The 23937-nt window shown below is 39.0% G+C and overlaps 1 protein-coding gene across 2 annotated transcripts; it reads right to left on the bottom strand.

Moving 5' to 3' along the window:
- Nucleotides 1-303: 303 nt before the first annotated feature.
- Nucleotides 304-23215, bottom strand: LOC127953639 (excitatory amino acid transporter 2-like). Of its 2 annotated transcripts, none has more exons than XM_052552880.1 (11): nt 22826-23215; nt 11714-11857; nt 9330-9482; nt 8948-9201; nt 7724-7829; nt 7397-7523; nt 5935-6168; nt 5106-5300; nt 4174-4308; nt 3599-4031; nt 304-2509 (listed from the first exon to the last, which is right to left on the bottom strand). In XM_052552880.1, the coding sequence occupies exons 2-11, from the start codon at nt 11850-11852 to the stop codon at nt 2294-2296; spliced, it is 1992 nt and encodes a 663-aa protein (XP_052408840.1). In that variant the 5' UTR covers nt 11853-11857; nt 22826-23215; the 3' UTR covers nt 304-2293. The 2 variants fall into 2 exon arrangements, with proteins under 2 accessions (XP_052408840.1, XP_052408839.1); XM_052552879.1 differs by lacking the exon at nt 22826-23215 and adding an exon at nt 18027-18204.
- Between the last annotated feature and the right edge of the window lie 722 nt (nt 23216-23937).

A 23937-nucleotide genomic window follows, 5' to 3' on the forward strand; every position in this document is an offset into this window, starting at 1 on the left:
AATGCAACTACTTTAAGCTTTCGCATTCCGTCTCGGTGACGTCCAGGGTCCCCACGATAACGTCAGTGTCCCCTGTTGTCCTGGGACGAATGAGGAGGATTGACGTCTTTCTGGCCATCTGCTGCTCTCTCCCATCCTTTGCTTTCTTTGAGCGGATTAAGTGTTGTGATGTCTTTGTCTCATCATTGTGCAAGGAAATGTTGAGCTTGAAGGGATTTTGTTCGCCCAGACGGGATTTAAACATGCCTCGTGCTGACAGCGACTCTTACACAAGAGGCATTAAAGGACAAAGCACTCGATAAGTTAAATAAATCATTACGATTTTATTACGCACACCATAGACAGCAGCTGATTTCACAGGAAAATGAATTGAAGTCTATCAGACATGATAAATACATGAGTCAGACAAAATACATTATGAATAGCAAGCTAAGTTTGACTAATTCGAGTGCAACGCTAGACAATAAACATAATCCATAACAGCAAATGACAACAATATTAACATCAAAGTAATTCTTGAACTGTAAAGGAGGGAGAAAAATATTGCTTTAGATCTTTCGTAGTTTAAAAGAAATCCGTCTCAGAGATACTAATGCCAACAAATGAGATGATTGTAGATGTACAGTTAGATTACTGAGCTAAAGTGTCGATTGCTTATGATTTAGGAAGGTTTTGATGAGGATTACTGAAATCTGAGACTTTGGTTTAATGGCAAATCTGTTTTAACACAACCATTCACAAGTTTGGGGTCGCTAAGATTTGGAATGTTTTTCTAATATTGACCAAGGCTGTATTTATTTGATCAAAAGTACAGTAAAAACAGTAATATTAGGAAATATTATTACATTTTTTCATCTGAATTTTCAGCAGTCATTACTCCAGTCTTCAGTGTCACGTGAGCCTTCAGAAATCATTCTAATATGCTTATTTTTGCTGCGCAAGTAACATGTATTATTGTTATTATTATTATTATTCTTGTTTAAAACAGTTGCGCTGCTTAATATGTTTTGTGGAAAAGTTACATAAAATATGCAACATGTCATTTCAGGATTCTTCATTGAACAGAAAGATCAAAAGAACATCACACAATCTGTCACAGAAATCTTTTGTAACACGATGAATCACTTTACAGTCACTTTCGATCAACTGAATGCATAGTTTCTGAATAAATTATTCATTTCTTTAAAAAATGACTGACCTTCAACTTAAATTTTACTATTATAATTTAATATTATAATTTAATATATTATATTTTTACAAACTATTGTAATTTAACAATGAAATAATTTGTATTTAAAAGAAAATATTGCAATTATTTGGCAATGTGTTGTTAAGTATGAAAAGTAACTAAAGAAAAAAAATCTAATTTGTGTGTTTTTTTATTTATTTTATTTTTATAATGGACTGGATGTGAGTGAAAACTGCACTGGCATTCATACAGCATGACCGTGGACGACTTGTGCAAGAACAATAAAGTTGGCTGTCAGATTTGTGTAACTGCATTTACACTTCTGGTAATGCTGAGGTGTGTAAGCCTGATGTCATAGTCACACCCACTAATATAAACAGTGTATTGGTAAATCTGTACATGCAAATGATGTTTTAGTGTATGATTCACATTTTAAAGACACACGGAAATGGAAAAGAACATGAGGGGTACGTTGAGAAAATGGATCATGTTACTCAGAGCTGCTTGTGACGTCCTCGCCACCGTCAAAAGAAGAACCCAACAAATCATAAAACGGGAGATTTGGAACAACTTCGGACTGTTTATAGGAACCAACTGCTTCGACTCATTTGAATGGCCTGTTGTCATTTTGTTTATGTTGCACTGGCAACTGAACAGAGGACATCTAGTCTATAAAAGTAAACTAAGGCAGCTCAAGTGAGTCAAGGCTATCTTTTCCCTAAACCATTGAGTAAGTCTGGGATTTACAGAGCAGTGCAGTGACATCCAGTCTTATAACCAGTATCCCAGTAGCCTAGATAAATTATATGACAGGGAAGTCAACGAATAAATAAAGTCAAGATTGGCAGAGCACGTGCAATAAACGCGCGGAGCCACTCATCCGGTTTACAGTTACAAACAGTTGCTAGACTATAAAGCTGAAACACAGTGAACCCTCCATTGACTTACATCACGTTTCTCAATGCAAAACAAACACACAACGAACCTAGGTACTCAAAGTCTTTGCCAAAACAACAAAAATGCCAGCGTTCACCCAGAAAGGTGGGTTCTGAGATACGGAAGAAGTATTGTGGAAATGTGCTGCAGCTTTGTCTGTGGATCCCTTCAGGGCAGGTCACAAAGTGGGATGTTGTGGCGCCTGTCGTACGCCGTGTCGTCGCTTTCTTCTCCGTCACTCGCCACATCCATCATTCTTCCCTTCTCCTCGTCCTCCTCAGTCTCGCTCCCTTTATCCCGCTCCCGCTCGCGCAGTCTCTCTCTTTCTCTGTCTCTTTCCCGGTCTCTGCCTCTCTCTCGGAAACCTCTGGGAAGAGTGGTAATCTGCGGGATGCAAAGTGACGGGCGACTTTAACAGCACATTCACATCAGAAACACCTCAGTATAAGAACATCGGAATTACTTGATCAGACTTAAAATGACTAGTTTACTCACCCTCATGTCAATACAATGTCATTTTTACAGAAAAAGATGTTGCAGTAAACACGCTAAAGTAAAAACTATTTATTGATTAACTGTAAGCTGACATATACAGTGGAAAACTGTAAATGGTTCACCATTGTGGTGAAATTACTGTCAGATTTATGGTTGCAAGTAAACCTATGAATTTCTGGATTATTTCCAGTAAGAGGGCATTCCCCCCAGAGCCACATCACACATCATATATAAGTCATTTGCATATTCCTATTTTTGTTTTTTATTACTCTGATGGCGTTTTGTATTTGAAACCATTTTATTATGAACAATATGTGATTTAATTAAATATACAAGTATAATTAAAATATACAGACACCAAAACCTGAAACACTTTTCTGGAAACCACAGCTGATCATAAATTTAACAACATATTTTTTGTGCACTTTTTCTGTGTTGTGTTGTGTAGTGTATTTGTTCTTCCGCAGAACTTGGTCACTCTTTTTCATGCAATTACAAAGAACAAGGATAGAAGTTTTCAAAGGATGGTTAAAAAGGGTGCCAAAACAAGCTCCACAGATCAGTCGCATTTGCAAACAAATTATTCAGATTGGTGAACTGGAAATAACACATCACTGTCAAGATCAGACTCAAAAGAAAGACTTGTTCACGGATCAGACGGTGTAACTTCTCTAATGAAGAAGCTTAACAGTGAATAATGACTTAATGGCTGTCTGTTTCTTGCACAAAAAAACTACCTAAAAACACTGTATTTGTCTCATAATTAAAAATTGGGAATACAGCACACCAGTTTAATCACTTTTGTATGGAAAAGAAAAAGAGTGACTTTTGCGTTCCACAGAAGAAAGATGGTCATCCAGGATTAGAACAACATGAAGGTGAGTACATTTTATGTGACCTATTTGTGCAAGATCAATCTGTGCACTCGTAACTTAAAAATCAAACCATAATATAGCTATTTTCTGAACAAAGCCTCACCTGGTTGTCATGAGTGGGCAGGGCGCAGTATCCAGGCTCCGTCCTGCGTAAAAGGCGAGGGGAATGTGTTCGGAAAGGCCTCGGGGAGTGAGAGCACACGGAGCGAGGGGAGGGCGAGCGGATGGAGTGAGGTGATGGAGAGCGGACGGAGCGGGGCGAGTGCGGGATAGAGTACGACTGAGACTGTGAAGGGGTCAGAGACGGGGCGTGATGGTTGAGCTTTGGGGGGCGCGGGGAGCGAGGGGGCAGTTCGGGTGGTTTGAGAGGGTCTATGAGGTCTATTTCAGTGAGGAGGGGTGGAGGGGGGACAAACTCCTCGTCTGATAGAGGGATCTCCCCGTCGATCAAGGCAAGCTCTGCCCGTGATAGGTGGTCCACAATGCCCGCCCCGAAAGAGTCGCCCACTACGTTAATGGAGGTACGCATTCTGTCACTGAAGACACACAAAAGACAGCTCTAAACGCTGACACAGAGCAGCTCAGGACAGCTGTTTATGTTCAGAACATCAGTTGATCATTAAAGCAAGGCCGTCGTCAGGGCCCACACATAACACAAACAGAGCTGTTTGAACTCACAGAATCCAGTCGACAGCGACGAGCAGGCTAATGTCTTGGGTTGGAAGGCCCACAGCGGTCAGGATTAGCAACATGGTGACCAGACCCGCACTGGGAATACTGGCCGCTCCCACACTGGCTAAAGTCGCTGTCATACTGCAGAGAGAGAGAGAGAGAGAGAGGGATTATACCACCACGACTGAGACAGTATGGGGCGGCACTGACAGATATGATCTACTGAGGGGGTGAAACAATAGAAATTCAATGGTGGAAAGATGGAAAAATACAAGAATTGGAAGAAGATGCTAGCGCAGTTCAAGGAGGAACATCTGTGATGTAGCTGCAGGTTAAAGTTTTGTTTGGTAACTGTATTACAATTATAGAGCCATAGTAATAAAAGGCAATTCTAATAACTGGAATAATAACCAGATTGTTATAGCACAACACAAAGGATCATAAAACCAAACACGTGACTCATAAATCAGGACTGCATTCAGACTGAATGTGAGAACTAGCGGGCAGATGTTTAAAAGAGACAACAAATGACATTTTATACAGAATCAAATATTACCTGAATAAAATAGGATGTAAAATAAAATAAAATAATTTACTACAATTTTGCGGTCATTAAAATGTGATGGTAGCCTACAATCTAAGAATGGTATTTTATATAATTTTATATTAATATTATATAATATATATAAGATCTGGGTTTGTATTTTCAAAAGTCAACCCATTTACAAGTGAATTCTAAGGAATCAAGTCTTACCGGAATAAAAAAATGAATAAAATGAAAAAGGTTAACTGAAAAGGTTCTCTGAATAACCTAAAAGCTGAATCCCTCCGTGGATAAGGGGATTTTGTTGTGTGCATGTGTTGTAATGCAAGGATTTCTTTATTGCAGCCGCTGCATAAGCCACCATTTGTCTTGTTTCAGCTCCACATCTCCTTACCTAACAGTGACAATCTGTCCTCCATCGAGGGAAATGTCATTCATCTGGGCGATGAAAATGGCTGCTACGGCCTCATACAGTGCAGTGCCATCCATGTTTATGGTGGCTCCAATGGGCAGCACAAAGCGGGTCACACGCTTGTCAATATTTAGATTCTCCTCCAGACACCGAAAAGTCACTGGCAATGTCCCAGCACTGAAAAAGAGAACGTTAAACCTATTATAATTGTCTAACTAATGCTAATTTGTTGTTTGAAAAATTGCCCTGACTAAACATTATTTCCAAAAGAACCCACAAAACCCGTAATAAAAATAAATAAATAAATAAACAAAAAGAACCGGTTGATAGGATTGCATGCATATTCTGTGCCAAACTGACAGTTGGTTTGACATTCAGAAAATAGTTTGGTGCAACAGATGTAAACCCAGATTTATTCATAAACAACTCTCTAAAATATGTTTCCATAATTTCCCATCCATTTACACTGATTAATCCTTCTAGACTTGCATTCTGGAGAACATCAGACAACTTGTTCGGCCAGATTACATAGTGTGGATGATTTATGTGCTGCCTAAAATATAAGTCATCCATCTGATGTTTTTTTTTTTTTAAGTTGTTATGTTGGAGTTTATATTAAAACATTTGAGACCACATACCAGTATAAAATATATATATATATATATATTTTTTTACATGAGAATGTGTTTGGGCTGTGCTACATGTAAAAGAGAGAAAAACAGAGATAGATCTTGGTTCTCAAGATAAGTGACCTTTAACTCTTTAAGTCAGAACAGCATGAGACACATGAGGAGTGGTCTGCTGTCTGTACCTGCTGGCCGTTCCCAGAGCAGTGATCCACGCCTGGAAGATACCAGAGTAAAACGTGAAGGGGTTTTTCCGAGTCACGGCGAAGAATATGACTGGCAGGATGAGGCCGCCGTGAATGATGAGGCCGACTATGACTGTGACCATGTACATGCCCAGCTGCCTCGCCATCACTTCCAGGTCACCGATAGCAGCAATTTTCCCACAGATGAGGGAGGCAATGCCTACTGGAGAGTACCTGAAGACAGATCAGTTGAGTTATTAGTCTGGTCAGTTTAGCTGTTTACAGTTGATGTCAAGTGTTTTGTTGTTGTTGTTGTTTATGTTGCTGAGCGATAATACTTCTCTAACAAGCAGAATAAAAAAATTTTTTTTTTTAACAATCAATCAATTTTGTTTGTATCAACTATGTATGTATGGAAAATATATATATACTGTATACATATATATATATAAAATACAGTATTTAAGTAAATACAATTTTATTAAGATAAATAATATATGTTTAAATAATAATAACACATATATCTATACCTATATATTTATATCTATATCTATATCTGTATATCTATATCTATATATATCTATATATCTATATCTATATATAGATAGATATAGATATACAGTATATATACAGTATATATATATATATATATATATATATATATATATATATATATATATATATATATATATATATGGTCTGAATTTAATTAATCTGAAATGCTGCTCATAAATATTTCACAGTGTGTTATAGTAAGCAACAGATGATCTTTATTGTACCATTTGGAAAACACAGAACACAGTTGGGACGGTCTCAGGGCTGAGCCGGGACTGTCTTTGATGTCATACGCTTTTATTTTGGGCTGTTAACTTATTCCATGCTGTTTCTTTTTATTGTTAAAGATGTATTAGAATATGAAACGGACATGTTCGTTCCCACTGTCTCACTTCTCTTGTGCTGTAAAATGGCCTGTTAGCATTTCGGATCAAGCATTTCATTTCTGCAGACATGAATCATACTGTAAGTTCAGTGCTCTATCAGTTTTCTGCCAGCGTGTGGGTATCTGTCTGCGGTTTATGTGTCGGAGGATATATTACATCCAGAATAATACTCCCACATTTACTCCTGGGAACACAAATACGAAGTTGCACTCTCTCAGATTCCTGTGCTGTTTTCTCCCTGACAAATCCCCCTCTTTCCCTCTTCCTTACATGCTATATACCATTCCCTCACTCTGCTGAACTCCTCTGAACATGTTTCAAACACAATAATTCCTTAGTAAAAAAAAAAAAAAAACCTTCTACACTTCAGTAGCCTGTTTAATCCCATGCTTCAGCAATCAAAACATGGAGAGATTAATGAATGTTATTTATGAGTGGATGACAGCCATAAAATGGCTAAAATAAATTCATTTGTTTCAGTTGCAACAGATATATAATCATAATAAAGACAGAATACTGACCACATGATCATGGACACCATCTTCATGATGATCTCATTGAGGATGTTGAAGAAATCACTCATGAGCTTCCCTCTCTCGCCCATTTTCCCCATGTAGATTCCAAATGTGATGAAGAACCCAATCAAACCTTACAACACAGAGAGGTGAGAAAAATGACCATTAAAAACAGTGACAAACAGAAATTCATCTATTGAGAAATCATAATATTTTTTGGTTTTTCTAATAATGCATCACAAATTGAAATGACTCTTTTTGATGTTACTTAAAATTTCATCTATGCTGTATTTTGTGTTTTAAGTACAGAAAAACCCCAGAATATACTCTAACCTAAAACATTCATTCCCCACTTCATTTCCAGTTTTTTCCTGTTGACAAGGATCGGTTCAGTTTGGTTCTGGACTGGGACGGCTACTTTTTTGAGCACCGTTTGAACCTGAAAAGGGAAGAAAGAAATATATGTTGATTACGTGTATATTTTTATGTGTATATTTTTATGTATATACACATACAATTTATTTTCAGTAATTCAACTCAAACTGTGAAACTTGTGTATTAAATAAATTCAATGCACACAGACTGAAGTAGTTTAAGGCTTTGGATCTTTTAATTGTGATGATTTTGGCTCGCATTTAACAAAAAGCCTCAACAAATTAGAATACTTCATAAGACCAATAAAACAAAAAAATCGATCAGCATTTAACATCTAAGCACCATGAGAACTATTAGAGAGCAGAAGCTCTGCAGGCTGACAAATCGCTCTGTCATTACACACAGACTGATCTGAATCACTGACACGTGAGGAAGTGGGATCTACAGGGAACCAATGCAAATTTTAGACTGTTTAGTTTATTTTAATGTTTAGGCCCTTAAACAACTGCATGTACTCTGGTAACTAAGTTGGATGAAGGAATTACAACTTACAACACAGATGAAATTGCAATATTAAAACAATAATTGGACAATAAGTGTACTGTTTTTATCTGACAGCAGGAAAAAACTATGCTTGAATGAAAATAAAAAAATAATCATCCAACGTTAGGATTGCAAAATAAATAGGCCACTTTAAAAGATAATAGAAAATGATTCTCGTATTGTTTGTAGGAAAAATTCAACACAAATTCATCCTTCACTTGTTAGAAGCAAGACAAACTAGGCAGATGGACAGGACAGGTTGCTCAAAAACCATTAACAAACAATGTAAAAAACAACAGCAGTGAACCAATGGCGGCAGACAGCCTGAAACTATAGGTCAATTGGGATGTGACCCAATATACATCACGAGCAACCCGCTGTGCCACTGTTCTGAAAGATTCACATTTTCTAAACATCAGAAATGCAGAAAGATGAATTTTTTTTTTTATATTTTCAATAGAGCACAAATATAGAGAAAAGTCCTGAAGAGAGAGACACAAGTCATCAGAGACACAGACTCTCATCCATGATGTTTGTGGGCGGTACCTGGTTTCATGGTAAACCACTGACCCCAGATGCATACTGGGTGATCTTATGATTACATTTAAAACTTTCCAAAGCTCAAGCACATTCTTTTACCTGCTGAAAACAGGCCTGGACCAGGTTCTCAGGGAAAAGGTTCCGGATCAGATCCAGAAAGGCATCCATACTGCTGACTTCTTGGTTCTTGGGGGCGGAGCTGAACTGACTGGACCTGAGTTTTGGGTTCCCAGGGTGTATTCCAAGCACCAGGATGACCCCTAGAACAGCAGCGATTACTGTGGTGGACATGTAGTACACCATTGCTCTGGAGCCCATTCTTCCACTGGAGCGAGCATCCAGACCGGCCAGGCCTGCGAGCCAGACAGAACAAGAGAGAGATCTTGCATCAACAAAGATAAATGGATTCTTTTCTGGTGATATAGAGACTCTGTTCCCATTTAGCAATCTTAAAATACAACACATGTGTTTAAGCACTGACCTGTGATGAGACTGGAAATGATGAGAGGCAGGATGAGCATCTTCAGCATTCTCATTAGGAGGTCTCCCGGAAACGAAACCAGCATAAGAGTGTTTGCGTCCAGATCAGGAATATAACGCAGCATCATGCCCAGCACTGTGCCCGCTATAACACCTGTGAGAGTGTTGATTAAACAGTTATGTTTGGCCTGCTTATTAAAAGTTGTATGGATCATTGTAGGACACTGGGTATTTCACATGCACCACTGCATAACTGTCCTGTATCTGCAACATATCAAACTACTGTTGTATAAACAGTGTCACTACATTGGGGCCAAAAAATTTGCTGAGAACTTGCTATTTTGGTATTTGTCTACATTTGACCTACCGATGACCACAGTTATGAAACGACAGACAAGGTTTATCTTTTATATTTCTAAGAATGTATAATAGGAAAAATATTTATTTGATCCCCTGCTGATTTTGTAAGTTTGACCACTTACAAAAAAACAAAGAAAAACAAAGGGTCTGTAATTGTTATGGTAGGTTTACTTTAATTTATAGAGACAGAATACCAAACAATCCAGAAAAAAACACATTATATAAAGGTTAGGAATTGATTTGCATTTCAGTGAGTGAAATAAGTATTTGATCCCCAAGCAAAACATGACTTAGTACTTGGTGCAAAAACCCTTGTTGGCAAGCACAGAGGAAAGACGTTTTTTTGTAGTTGGTCACCAGGTTTGCAAATATCTCAGGAGGCATTTTGGTCTACTCCTTTTGACAGATCCTAAATCCTTGAACTTTCTTAGTTGTTGTTTGGCAACTCAATGTTTCAGCTCCCTCCACAGATATTTTACAGGATTGAGGTCTGGAGACTGGTTAGACCACTCCACAACCTTAATGTGCTTCTTCTTGAGCCACTCCTTTGTTGCCTTGGAGGTATGTTTGGGGTCAGTGTCATACTGGAAGACCCATCCGTGACCCATGTTCTGGCTGAAGGAAGGAGGTTCTCATCCAAGATTTTAAAGTACATGGCCCCTTCCATATGCCCCTCAATGCAGTGAAGTCATCCTGTACGCTTAGCAGAAAAACAGCCCCAAAGCATAATGTGCTTGACTGTAGAGATGGTGTTCTTGGGGTCATAGTCAGCATAGTCTCTCCCACCAAACATGGCGAGTGGAGTTAATGTCAAAGAGCTCAATCTCAACACATCTGACCACAGCACTTTCTCCCAAACCTTCTCTTAATCATTTAGATGTTTATTGGCAAACTTTAAACAGGCCTGTATATGTGCCTTGCGGGGCGTATGTCAGTATGTAGTATGTTACCAATGTTTTGCTTGGTGACTATGCTCCCAACTGCCTTAAGATCATTAACAAGCACCTCCCGTGTAGTTTGGGGTTGATTCCTCACCTTTCTCATTATCATCCTTACCCCATGAGGCAAGATCTTGCACGGAGCTCCAGACCGAGGCCGATTGATGGTTGTTTTGTATATCTTCCATTTCCGAATAATCCCACTAATAGTTGCATCCTTCTCACCAAGATTCTCGCTGATGGTCTTGTAGCCCATTCAAACCTTGTGCAGATCTACAGTCTTGTCTCTGACATCCTTTGAAAGCACTTTGGTCTTGCTCATGATGGTGGGAGAGGTTGCAATGAAAGATACAGATTGTGTGGACAGGTGTCTTATACATGGGCTGACATTAGGACTAACTTCTTAAAGTGACAGGTTTAATCTGTGTTCCACATGAACTCATACCCAATCTGTGGGAGCCAGAATTCTTGTTGGCTGGTAGGGGATCAAATACTTATTTCACCCACTAAAATGCAAATCTATCTCTAAACTTTATATAATGCACTTTTTCAGGATATTTTGTTTGGTATTCTGCCTCTATCGTTAAAATAAACCTAACATAAAAATTACAGACCCTTCATTTCTTTGTAAGTGGGCAAACTTACAAAATCAGTAGGGGATCAAAGAAATATTTTCCTCACTGTAAGTATAAAGAATAAGTAGATGAAAGCTGATGATAAAAGCTGACAAACTGAGATGAAATTGGTGGTATCATACATTTATAAATTGTTTTTGGACCCTAGTAATATTTCAGTTTTCATGACCATTTCTTTCCTCTTTCCAACTGCTACGCCTCTTTTTGCATACGCAATCAACTAATCTCTTCCCATATATTATCAACAATTTTAGAGATAATACCATCTCTCCTGTTTTGTCCTTATCACCTCACTATGACTTGCTAGGCTTTATTAGTTTATGTCCACCAAACAATAAAATGGCACATTTATTTAATACCCTTAACTTCCAAGGAAGGAGACACAGACAGATCTGAAAATGTGTACAAACACTCCCACACATGCATACATGCACGCACACACAGAAGCACACCTAGCACGGTGAGGGCAAGGAGCAGGTTGCGTGAAAACCAGCCACATTGTTGGTTTGTGTTGCCTTGTAATTCTGCGTCCACTCGATCTTCCATCTGCAATGCTGCACTTTTCTGGTTGCCCAAATGCTTATTCGTCATTCTGTCTGTATAAGTCAAGAGAAAAAAAGAAAGAAAGAAAGAAAGAAAGAAAGAAAGAAAAAATCCAAGGTAAATAAACAGTGATGCTAACTTTAACATCCTATGCTTCACTTTATGCCTCCAGTGAACTCGGGTTGTTCAATGGGTCAGGGGGTCAGGTTTTTGCTGGTTAGCATGGCCCAGTTAGATCCTGCTGGTTGGATGGATGGATGATGCTTCTCCAGTTCTTTCTACTATAGAAAAGTGAATCTAGAACATGCCAGTATAGCCACTGTCATCTTGCGATAATGATGCTATTTATCAATACACTATCAAATAATGAACTAAAAGCAAACTTAACCACCTGATTCTTCAATGCAGAAGTAAGTCTATAGGTGAGACTTATGGTTGATTAGCAGAAGAAGAAGAATAAGAAGAATAGCAAAGTGCAAGTAAATGGTAAAACTGTTTGCACTACTAACCGGTGTGTTCATAATTAAGATAATAAATTGCAATTATATGGAAAGACACACCAATCTGCATTATCAACCAGTAAAACAAGCTGTTTTTTACAGCTAAAAATAGCTGGAGGCAAATGAGACCGGAAGCCAGACCCATAAAATTTACAAATGGCCGTGTCCGCTTTTCAGGAAAAACAAGGAGGATTTGAAAATGTTTTACATACGTCAGCATGATGAGGATTATACTTAAACCATCTTTGGGAATTTTTTTTATTTTTAAGTGTAATTTATTTATTTTGCCTCAAGTACCATTTGTTTACATATAGGGTTTATGACCTGTACTACAGCCAGCCACCAGATCTGAACATCAAAATGTTTTGGCTTCACCTTTAAAGGACATTTGCAGCACATTTGGTTGATATCAAAATGATTAAATTCTACTGCCAAAGGCGGTTTCTCCATTTTTGTAATGTTTTTGAAAGTAGTCTCTTATATTCATTAAGGCTGCATTTACAGTATTTGACCAACACAACAGACAGTAAAAAATATATATATATATATTCTATATTCAAATTTCGAACTCAAAGCAAATTTAAATTTTCAACAAAACTTTTTGATCAGTCTACACTTAACAGTTTGGACTGCCAGCTTAGAATAGTTATGTTTAAGTTCTTTAATTAGCCAGAACAAAAATAAAAATATGTTTTAAGTCAGGCATTGAGGAAGGTTGTTATCATCTTGCACAGAACGTACGCAAGCTGAGTAATAGCCATTAAGATGAATGGGAATTCAAAGGTATTCTTTTCTCCAGGTCTGGCAAACTTCCTTCATCATGCCTGGTTTCCAAAAATTGCTCTAGACAAATACTAGTGCAATGATGAATAAGTAACAATGAAAAATATATTTCCCGATACTTCAAGCTCTCCTTCTGTCATCAGTGACTAAGCAAAACAATTCACCAGAATTACAACAAACTTAATGTGTGTATTAATGTCATATTAGTCATAGAAAACACAAATACCACAGAAATAGATGAAGTAACATTATGTTTGGTAACCCTTGTTCCTCGAAGGAGGGAATGGAGATGTCACATCAGATGACTGACGAATTGGGATCTCACTTAGAGAGACCAATCCACTCGGAGTGTAAACTAAACAAGCCAAAGCACACTGACATGTGATAATTACATCCAGCTGTTGCTGATCACAGTGTGGGTATAAGTAGGCAGCTGGTGCAGCGCATATCCAGGTTTTCGCTGAGAAGCTGAGCTAGTAACCCAGCTGCTCAGTGGTAGTACAGAAGCTATGGTGTAGGGACGTGATGACCGACGCTGACCAACGAATTTTTATCCCTACCAAAAGGGCAATAGCTACTGCCCCTTTCAGTGTCCTGTGGAAACTTCCTGCGCCGCTAATTTTTGGCACAGTCCAGGGATTACTACACGAAGACCAGCTACTACTGCTATGGCATGTCTGGCTGCTGAGGGGATGGAGGAGCTCGACAGGGTCTACTGTATGGGCTCTCTGGAGTGTTTTTAGCAAGCCAACCCAAAGCCGGGGCCTCTAAGTGCTTCTACCTGCTTGAGGTGAGAACACAGGAGGATACTGGCTCCATACGAAGGCTACAGAATCTAGTGAACGTGTTGCATCCTGTTGCATCCTCCAACACTTCTAGTTGAGTGAGCTTGCAACCTAAATGGGCAGGGCCACCCTGTGCCTGAAAAGCCAGGGTGATGGTACCACTTTCCAGTGGGCCATCCTCTGCTTGGAGATGGCATTCCCCTTCTGCTGGCCTCTGTGACAGACAAAGAGCTGGTCTGAGGTCCTGAAGCTTTGTGTTTGGTTTATGTAGCATCTTAATGCTCGGACGGGACAGAGCAAAGCTAAGGCTGGGACTGCCTCCTCTGGGGGCTGCGCTTGCAGGCTCACTACCTGATCCCTGAAGGGAGTAGTGGGAACCCTGGGCATATAGCCAGGCCTCAGGGTTACCTGAGAGTCAGACAGCCCAAACTCTAGGCACGATTCATCGACCAAAAATGCGTGCAGGGCCCCTACCTTCTTGATGAAGGCTAATGCAAGCAGAAGCAAGGTTTTTGTCAACAGAATCCTAGACTCGACTGTAGTGCTGTAAAGTCAGGTCCCAAGAGGTTATAGAGGGGGGCCGTGGAGGATTTAGTCTTCTCATCCCCCCTAAGGAACCTGATGATCAGGTCATGCTTCCCTAGCAACTTCCCTTCTACGGGGTCGTGGTTAGCAGCAATCGCAGCAACATAGACTTTGAAGGAGGAGGGAAACAGCCTTCGCTCCAACCCTTGCTGCAAGAAGGACAGCATGACTCTGACCATGCATCTTTGGGGGTCTTCTCTGTGAGAAGAGCACCACTCGATGAACAGGTTCCCCTTTAAGGCATAATTGTGTCTCATAGATGGTGCTCTGGCTGAAGTGATAATGTCAACTACCTTTTGGGGTAGGTCACCTAGAACCTCTGTGTCCCATCCAGGGACCAGAAGTGAAGTTTGCAGTGGTATGGACGCTGGTGCCACACGGTGCCCCATCTCTGAGTCAGTAGATCCTCCCACAAAGGAATCGGCCAGGGAGGTGATGTCACGAGGAGTATTAGTTATTGGAACCAGGTTCGGGTGGGCAAAGAGGGTTCCACTAACCGGACCTGATCATCGTCCTCCCTGACCTTGCACAGTGTTGTGCTAGAATGCTCACAGGGCAAACACATACTTGCACAGGCCCCGCAGTCAGCTGTATGCCATTGCGTCAGTGCCGAGTGTTCTCTCGGTCAGGAAGTTAAAGGGTTAGTTCACCGAAAAATGAAAAATAATGTCATTAATGACTCACCCTCATGTCGTTCCAAACCCGTAAGACCTCCATTCATCTTCGGAACACAGTTTAAGATATTTTAGATTTAGTCCGAGACCTTTCTGTCCCTCCATTGAAAACGTATGTACGGTTTACTGTCCATGTCCAGAAAGGTAATAAAAACATCTTCAAAGTAGTCCATGTGACATCAGAGGGTCAGTTAGAATTTTTTGAAGCATCGAAAATACATTTTGGTCCAAATATAGCAAAAACGACTTTATTCAGCATTGTCTTCTCCTCCGGGTCTGTTGTGAGCACGTTCAAAACACTGCAGTTTAGTGATATCTGGTTTTTGAACACATCACTCGATGTAATCGGATCTTCTTGAACCAGTTAACCAAATTGAACTGAATCATTTGAAACAGTTCACATCTCCAATAAGCATTAATCCACAAATGACTTAAGCTTTAAAAAATTTTAATGTGGCTGACACTCCCTCTGAGTTAAAACAAACCAATCTCCCGGAGTAATTCATTTACTCAAACACTACACTAACTGAACTGCTGTGAAGAGAGAACTGAAGATGAATGCTGAGCCAAGCCAGATAATGAACGAAAGATTGACTCGTTTCAAATGATTCAGTTCGATTTGGTTAATTGGTTCAAGAAGATCCGGTTACATTGAATGATTCGTTTGCGAAACGGATATCACTAAACTGCTAAATCTAAAATATCTTAAGCTGTGTTCCGAAGATGAACAGAGGTCTTACGGTTTTGGAACGACATGACGGTGAGTCACTAATGACATAATTGTAATTTTTGGGTGAACCATCCCTCTAAACAACAGACAGTAAGATGTTTCTGGGAGAAGATCTACTGGGTGAAGTTCTCCACTGTGTGTTAGAACTTCTGGGTCGTGACCACTCTTGTGCAGGTCCTTCAATGCCATGACCTGATGAACCGGCAACAATGCCATGGCGTGTAGGGTAGAGGCAGCTTCTCCGCAGGCAGCATAAGCACTGCCGGTCAGGGCCAAAGAGTACCTATAGGCCAGGGAGGGGAGCAACGGCTTGCCCCACCAGGTAGCAGTGGTATTTGGACACAATTGCATTACAACCGATCGCTCCACCCTGGACTTTCGTATACCCCTGTGCTGCACCACCATCAAGGGTGGTGAGGAAGGATGAACCACTGGGGTGGCTTCTGGCAGTGAACAGTGCCGTCCATGACCCAGAGAGCTCATCATGCACCTCTGGGAAGAAAGGCGGGCAAGTCAAGAACCAGCATGAGCAACTCCAAGAAATCAATCATCCAGCCTCGAGGGTTCAGGATGCGGTGGAGGATTCCACTCAAGCCCGACTCTCTCAGTGGCCCGGAAAAGCATAGCCATCATTCCCAGATCTGCATCCACATCCGCATCTGCATCATCAGTTCTTTCGGCAGCTCCACTGGCTGTGAATTGTTAGCAGAAGGAGGATCCTTCAAAAGTTGGATCCTTAGAGGAGAATTCTGGGAACTGCTCTTTTAGTGTGCTGAAGCTCACTGGGGAGATGGCCGCCTGCAACTCAAACATGGAGTAGTGAAGCATGATGTGTGCAACCCGCTCGACACCCTGAAGCACCATACCACCAGCATGAAAGCTTCCAGAGAGCGTTCTGAACTCGATCAGTTAGATCACTCATAGCAGAAGGTCAGGAGAAGAACACTGAAACCAATTGGCTCCGAAACAAAAAGCTGAATATGTGCTGCACCAGCTGCCTACTTATGCTGTGATCAGCAATAGCTGGATGAAATAATTGCATACCAATGTGCATTGGCTCGTTGAATTTACATTCGAAGTGGATTGGTCTCTCTTAGCGAGATCCCAACTGCGATGTCTGAGACTGATGAACTATTGTTGTAAATGGGAATAACACCCTCACAAATAATGCACTGGTCACAATGTTTTGCCTCAGCAACACAGGCTGAGAAAAGATTCCAGCAGGAGTGTGATGGCAGGTTCATGCATTTGCATTAGAAATCCTTGACCGACCCTCTGCTGTGTTTACGTCAGCATGCCGACACATAAAACAACAGATTACCATAATTGGTCAGTATTATTTTCATCTGTCGCCATTTATGCTCATGACGCCAGAGGCCAATGTATCGCACAGCCTCATTTCATTGTATTCTTCTTTTTAATATTTAAATTATTTATTTATGACTGACTATGACCAAGTCTAAAATGCATAAATAAACAAAAGGTTTATTAGAAACTTCCAAAGCAACATCTGCACCACACAACATGATGCTTTTCTCATCCACATCAAGCAGTTGCCAATTCCGTCATCCCTATGATCGTCCGAAACAGTCAAGCAAGAGATTTACTTATTCACCTCCTCACATCACATGCATCTTACAGCTGTTTCTCCTATAACACGCTGCCTTTTTTATAATAAGAACTCAAATTATGCTGAAATGGAGCCCTGCTTCGGTTTGAAAGTTACTGAGATCACAGATCGCACAGGAACAAAAACACAAAGCCTTGCAGGAAAACATTATAAACCCCTTCCAATCGTTTAATCTTCTAAACTGCTATTTTTCAAGCGCTCCCTTACACGCACACACAGACACACCCATATATACACTGTCAAACCTCCATATGGGAATCATACAAAGCTCCTGCTCCTTTAGAATACCATGTGACTGCCAAGTGGGACCAATAAACATTTCATCAGCCTCGGCCCATTATAAACATCTGCCTAAAGCCGGACACTGATCGAGGTAGGGGAAACTCAGGGTTGAGTAATGAGACATATAGAATAAACACACGTGTTCAGAAGAAAGCAACAGCTGAAAGACAGAGCGACAAACATTTGTGAATTGCATCATCACAAAGAATAAGTCTTTTTAATAGTCTTTTAACTAGATGAGAGGAATACTTACCCGAGTTTCCCGTCTTGGCCTTTTTGCCCTTTCCCTTCTTACCGTTTTTCGGTGTTGTTTGATTCTGACTCTTTGAACTGCATTTCTCTTTCTTTCTCTGGATGTTCCCTGTCCTGTTCATCTGTTTGTTCTTCATGTCAGATTTAAACTATAACAACAGTTGCTGCTCAGACATAAAGACAGATTGGCAGCACTGCTGAAATGTTTTTGGGTTTGTTTGTTTTTTTGGAGGGTGAGGGAGGGAAGTCATTTGCCAAGTTTCAATTGCACAAACATAATCCTCTGTGAAGCCTCATGTGGAGAAGAGAGAGAGAAAGAGTGAGAAAGAGAAGCTTATGACCCGTGAGTCTGCATCCCTTTTACAATACCTCACAATTTTTTCATTTTGAGCTTAAACCTGTTTTCACAAAGGTCTCCACATTCAAATGCAGGCAACAACATGCCAGAACCGCATGTATAAAAATGAAGCTCTGCTACATTCTGCTAATCCCTTTGTTGGAGAGCTGCTTTGTATTTTTAGAGAGGAGGTTACGTGTTGTAACCAAGTAAGTGATTTTAAGGTCAGGATGTTAGTGAAACATTGAGTAATGACAGTCAACAAGTAAGGCACAAAGACTTAAATTCATTAAAAATTGTTAACCTTTGCAATAATAAAGAGCAAGTACTTTCACAATGAAATGCATAATTTCTTAACCTGTTCTTAAGACATAATGCAGGTCTGTAAGATCAGCCAGAGTCACAATGCATCCTTTTTCTTTTCCACCAATCCATGCTGATTTATGAATAAGAACATGAATAGGATTGGCCACCTATAATGTAAGAGCTTTGGCTGTCAGTCAGAAGATAATATTAAAGTGGTAGTTCACCCGTAATACCAAAGGAAATCTTCTTTCATGTTCCAATGAAGATGGAAAAAATCATACATGTTTGGAAAACTACAGCTACTTCTGGTTGTCTGCAGAGTCTCCATGGATATGTTTGAGCGAAATTGGCGATATTGGAATATTTGGTAAGATATCGGGCCATTACTTGGGCCCAGTGCTGCATTAAGTACCATTCACACAGGATGTGAGATGGAATATCAAGATGTGTTTTTAGATTAAAAGATTTAGATTTAGATTTCTAATCAGCATCAGAAAATGCAAAGCAGATGGTGTGAAGCATTTATGTCTATTTTTATTACTTTTAGGTTTTTCCACCCATTGTGTCCTTCAAAATACTAAAAAAGTCATAGGTGATAGATCGTATAAGATTCTGTGTATAAGAATGAGTAAAGCTGTTTGTTGTTAGGATGACATTTTTTTAAAAGTTTTTAAGCTGGTCTACCTCAGTGGCCCAATAGCACTCGTCAATGTCAAAATGATCAAGATCGCCAATCAAATCAAAGAAGGCAGGTCTTACCGTCACTGTCACAACGCAATGAGAGTTTGTGTAAAGTTTGTGTTGTGCGAAATTTCTGCATTTTGAATTGAAAATATGCGATCATTATTAATGTAAATCATAAATGAACGTGACAAGAGATGTTTGCGTTTTCGACTATTAGACATACAAATAAAGAGTGAATGTGCACATTTTTATATAAAATGTTATTTTCAAATTGTGTAAATTGATTACTACAATTGAATAACTACAAACTTATCTTATTTTAGCATTCTTTTACAGAACAAGTTCAGTTTACAGTTGCAAGCTCTCTATGACAGAACATGATACTCAGGAATGGAATGGATGAAACTATTGGCCACAAGCAAAACTACAGCTTAAAAAAACAATCTCGGTTGGCCTCCTTTTGTAGATCACACAGTGTGGAAATGAAAGATTCTGGTTTTGTTGATCAGTGTTCCAGAAGATGTTGGATAGAGAGAGATATAACTTTTACTTCTCCAGTCAGAAGACTTGATGTTGCGGTCAAAATAAAAACCCTGGAAAACAGAAAGGCCTGGGGGAATCCCTTTAGAAAGCTAGCCAAGAAGCAAATTAAGCATTTAAGAATGACAAAACGATTAGTGTAATGGAGCTAAACCTTGACCAAGCCTGGTTTAAGACAGTTTAGCTAGTCTCCCGATCTTGACCAGCTGACTAAATCTGCTATTATAACCATCACACGGACACCTGCTAACCACATAGCTGCTTTTTTCCACCCTTTTGTTTTCTGGAGGTAAGTTGGAGGAGGTAAGAATGTGTTTCTTGTGGTTTGGCTGCCCTTATTTGCAGGAGCTTCAGTAACAGTGTGGAAGATAGCAATCAATGTCAAAAAAAGAAAAGAAAACAAAAGTTATGCAACAAGTTTGAACAACCAAATTTCTCTCACATTACAGATAACTTTCTCCAATTGGTGGCTTAAACTAAACAGGAGAACTACTGAAGAATATGATCTTATGGATATTTGTTTCAAGATACATTCTGTTTTAAGTTTCTGTTTGTTTGGTTTATTATTATAGTCATTTTTGCATTTTCATATGCATATGTCTATGTTTTATTATTTATTAATCACTTTTTCTTTTTTTGCTAATTTTCTAGATCAAATACGATTTCAACATAGCTGGGTAATTATACATTTTGGGAGGGTAAATCATACAGATTTTTTTTTTATTTAATTTTTTTTAAAAGTAATAATGCAAAAAGTTTACTGTGACAGGTAGGTTTAGGTATAGGGTTAGTGTAGGGCGATAGAAAATACAGTTTGTACAGTATAAAAAAACATTACACCTAAGGAGAGACCCTACAAGGACAGCTGACCAGACTGTGTGTGTGTGTGTTTGTGTCTGTGTGTCAGTGTGTGTGTGTGTGTGTGTGTGTGTACTGTATGTGGATTATTTTCTGAGGTTGATTGTTTGGTGTGGGCTTTGCAAGAGGATAGAGATATAATCCCATAACTCCCTGCCTCAGTGAGAAAATTGAAGCAACACAGTGACAGACTGGACACCAGTTATTATTCAACTTCACACATGAACTATGCAAATTAGACCCATCCACATAATCTCATTATATATGGATGGGTTACAATACATTTCAGATAAATACTTAATCCACTTTGAATTTAAACTATATATTTGACCAGTTACATGATCTTGTTGAGCTACAGGAATTCTTTATTGTTATAGAAAACATCTTAAGTATTATATTACATTCCAACCATCAAATGCAATTAACTATTTTATTAATCAGCGTTTTAAATTTGCTTTTAAATAACTACACTACATTTATGTATTTGGCAGATGTTTATATCCCAAACATGTTACACTGCATTCATGGTATATGTTTTTGAGGTCAGCATTCCCTGTGAACCAAATCATTGACACTGATGTTTTCAATGCCATCCACTACTGTTTGAGCTACAAAAAATGAAATACATTTAAAATACATTCAATTATATATATATATATATATATATATATATATATATATATATATATATATATATATATATATATATATATATATATATATATACACACTTTTTTTTTATCTAAATTGTACATTAAATAAACTTTTAAATACATTTTACTTAAACCAAAATGAATTATGTTACATTTTCCAATGGGATAATAATAATAATACATTTAATAAAAAGATACATTCTGTAAAACAAGTCATAATATAAGTAAACAATTTCTATCCTCAATTACGAAACATTATTTTAAGGAAGTTTAGGTATTTTACCTGGACAAAGAGATAATAAAAAAATATTAAGAACTAGAAAATAGAAACGAATGTATCTCAAGTTTGCACACATGAAAAAAAAACAAAACAAAACTATTGCATATTATTTCAAAGCCATGCATCTTAATCTTTTACCAGAATGCTATCATAATATGTCACTAAACAATAAACACTATTTTAGATTGATGTAAAGCAATAAAATGTATGCATACAGTAAAGAGATAACGTTTTTAATTATTTTGCCCGTGTTTAACATTAAAAGGGTGATCATGCACATCTGCAGGTAAGTCCATCTGGGGGCTTATTCCTTTGCATGTGCAGACGTGTATGGGTCATCTTGCTTAACCACACACATCCGTGCACACACCCTCCCCCTTACCCCTCTATCTCTGACTATAATCTGAGTGTATTAATCTGTTGTTTGAACTCCTTAAGCACAGACTGTCTATCACATCTGCTCGCCTCACCCTGCTAAAGCTTTACAATTTATAAATCCCCAATTCCCTCTTCTCTGTTTCTCTACTGCAAGTTTTTCCCTAACTAAGCCCCGAGGAACCCCCATTTTACCTTCCTAAATCCATGTCAATCTGTCCTTAAGCTCCATGTCTGCACAATCAACTCTTTCATTACTTCATTTCTGAAGCCGCCCTGGTCTCCACTCATTGTGACAGCGATATATGTCTCAATCTAGCGATCAATCTGCGACTGGCTGACTCCTCTTTCTCTAGTGGCTCTAATGAAGCATGCCTCATTCATAATCTGCACTCTTAAAACCATCCATCATCTCTCTGCAACTTCACACTACCACTACACTCAAAAACTGCCCAACCAGGGCTATTTGTTAACCGATATGTGCTGCAATGACATGTGCAACGACAACACTGAGAGGAATTTAAAGGCAAAAAGGAAATGCTGTGCACGCTTCAACAATCATGGACAACCGGTGATAATTATGAGCAAGAAATCAAGTAAAGTACTTTATGTCCAATATACGGTGTTTTAGCATGTCATAATATAACAAGCCCAATTAAATGAAGCATGAACAAAAATATAGATACAATTATATGGCATACGGAGAAGGTAAGGGACAAGTTTAAATGGAAACAAAAACAGCATCATGCATGAGTTCATTGCCTTACCTGTGCTGTTGTGCCTTCTCCCATCCAAAAAGATTTAGGCATTAGGTAAGAGACATGTGAAAAGAATAGACAGAGGGTGATAAAGAGAGAGAGATGGAGTGAGAGAGAGAGCAAGAAAGAGATGAGGCAAAGTCACAGTCTTTGCGTCATCTGAGAAAATTCTCAGATTAATAAAAGCGGTTTGATTCCCTGAGCCGGGCTTGCTCGCTCAGCTTCTCTCTCTTTTGCTCTCTCTCCCTCTTTTTCTCATTTTCACACTGACACTATCCCAATCAAATCTATTTTATTAATCCTCCAATATCCTGCTATTCTGTCAGCTGTGTCTGCTTCCACCAACTAATACATAATCAGACTAATTCACTGAATTATGGCCAGACAGACGGATGGACAGACGGACAGATAGATAGATAGAGAGAGAGAGAGAGAGAGAGAGAGAGATAGTAATACATGAATGACATCAGAATTTGGAGGCTATGTTAAACTAAGAGGAAGATGGAGAAATAACATTAAGATGTAGGACATGTTCTTAATCTCAATGTGTCCCACTTCTACCCACTGGATGGCGATGTGGCTCTGTTTCTTCATATATATATATATGAAGCTGAGGGGCGGGGCTTAGGACAGGTATTTGCATATATTGTATCACATCAAATACCTAACAACTTAGTCATAGGAAAGAGGAAGATTGAGTAATCGTCATCCCCTGTCACCTGAAATCGTTACTTTTATAGCTGTGTTTGGCTGCTGTGAACCTCATAAAAAATGTTTAGTGATTTATGCATCTCTCAGATTCACAACAATGGTATGATAAAACCACACACAGGCTTATTAGATCTCCTGGATGTAATGGTTTAAACACGTCCAGATGCACTGCTGAGAACTCAAAGTGCTCTACTAAATCATTACTCAGCCCTGAAGGCTTTAATCAGTAGCAAACCAACTCTTTTAGGCTCCAACCACTCACCTGGATTTATTTGTTGTGGAAAGAAAAGAACACATAGGGACTCACTGTGCCAAACTGCATCAAAACAAACACTGCCACAGGTAAATTAAAGTTTTCCCCCATAAAACATCTGTATGGAATCCGGTAACATATTGAGTAAAAGACATAA

The sequence above is a fragment of the Carassius gibelio genome, chromosome B3 (assembly GCF_023724105.1).
Source record: "Carassius gibelio isolate Cgi1373 ecotype wild population from Czech Republic chromosome B3, carGib1.2-hapl.c, whole genome shotgun sequence".
Classification (NCBI taxonomy): domain Eukaryota; kingdom Metazoa; phylum Chordata; class Actinopteri; order Cypriniformes; family Cyprinidae; genus Carassius; species Carassius gibelio.

Coding starts and splice junctions, on each gene's coding strand:
- LOC127953639 (XM_052552879.1), bottom strand. CDS start 18,162: ATGAAGAACAAACAGATGAACAGGACAGGGAACATCCAGAGAAAGAAA. Junction 4,032..4,173: donor GTCGCTGTCGACTGGATTCT/GTGAGTTCAAAC, acceptor GTGTGTCTTCAG/TGACAGAATGCGTACCTCCA. Junction 2,510..3,598: donor TGCCCACTCATGACAACCAG/GTGAGGCTTTGT, acceptor TGCATCCCGCAG/ATTACCACTCTTCCCAGAGG.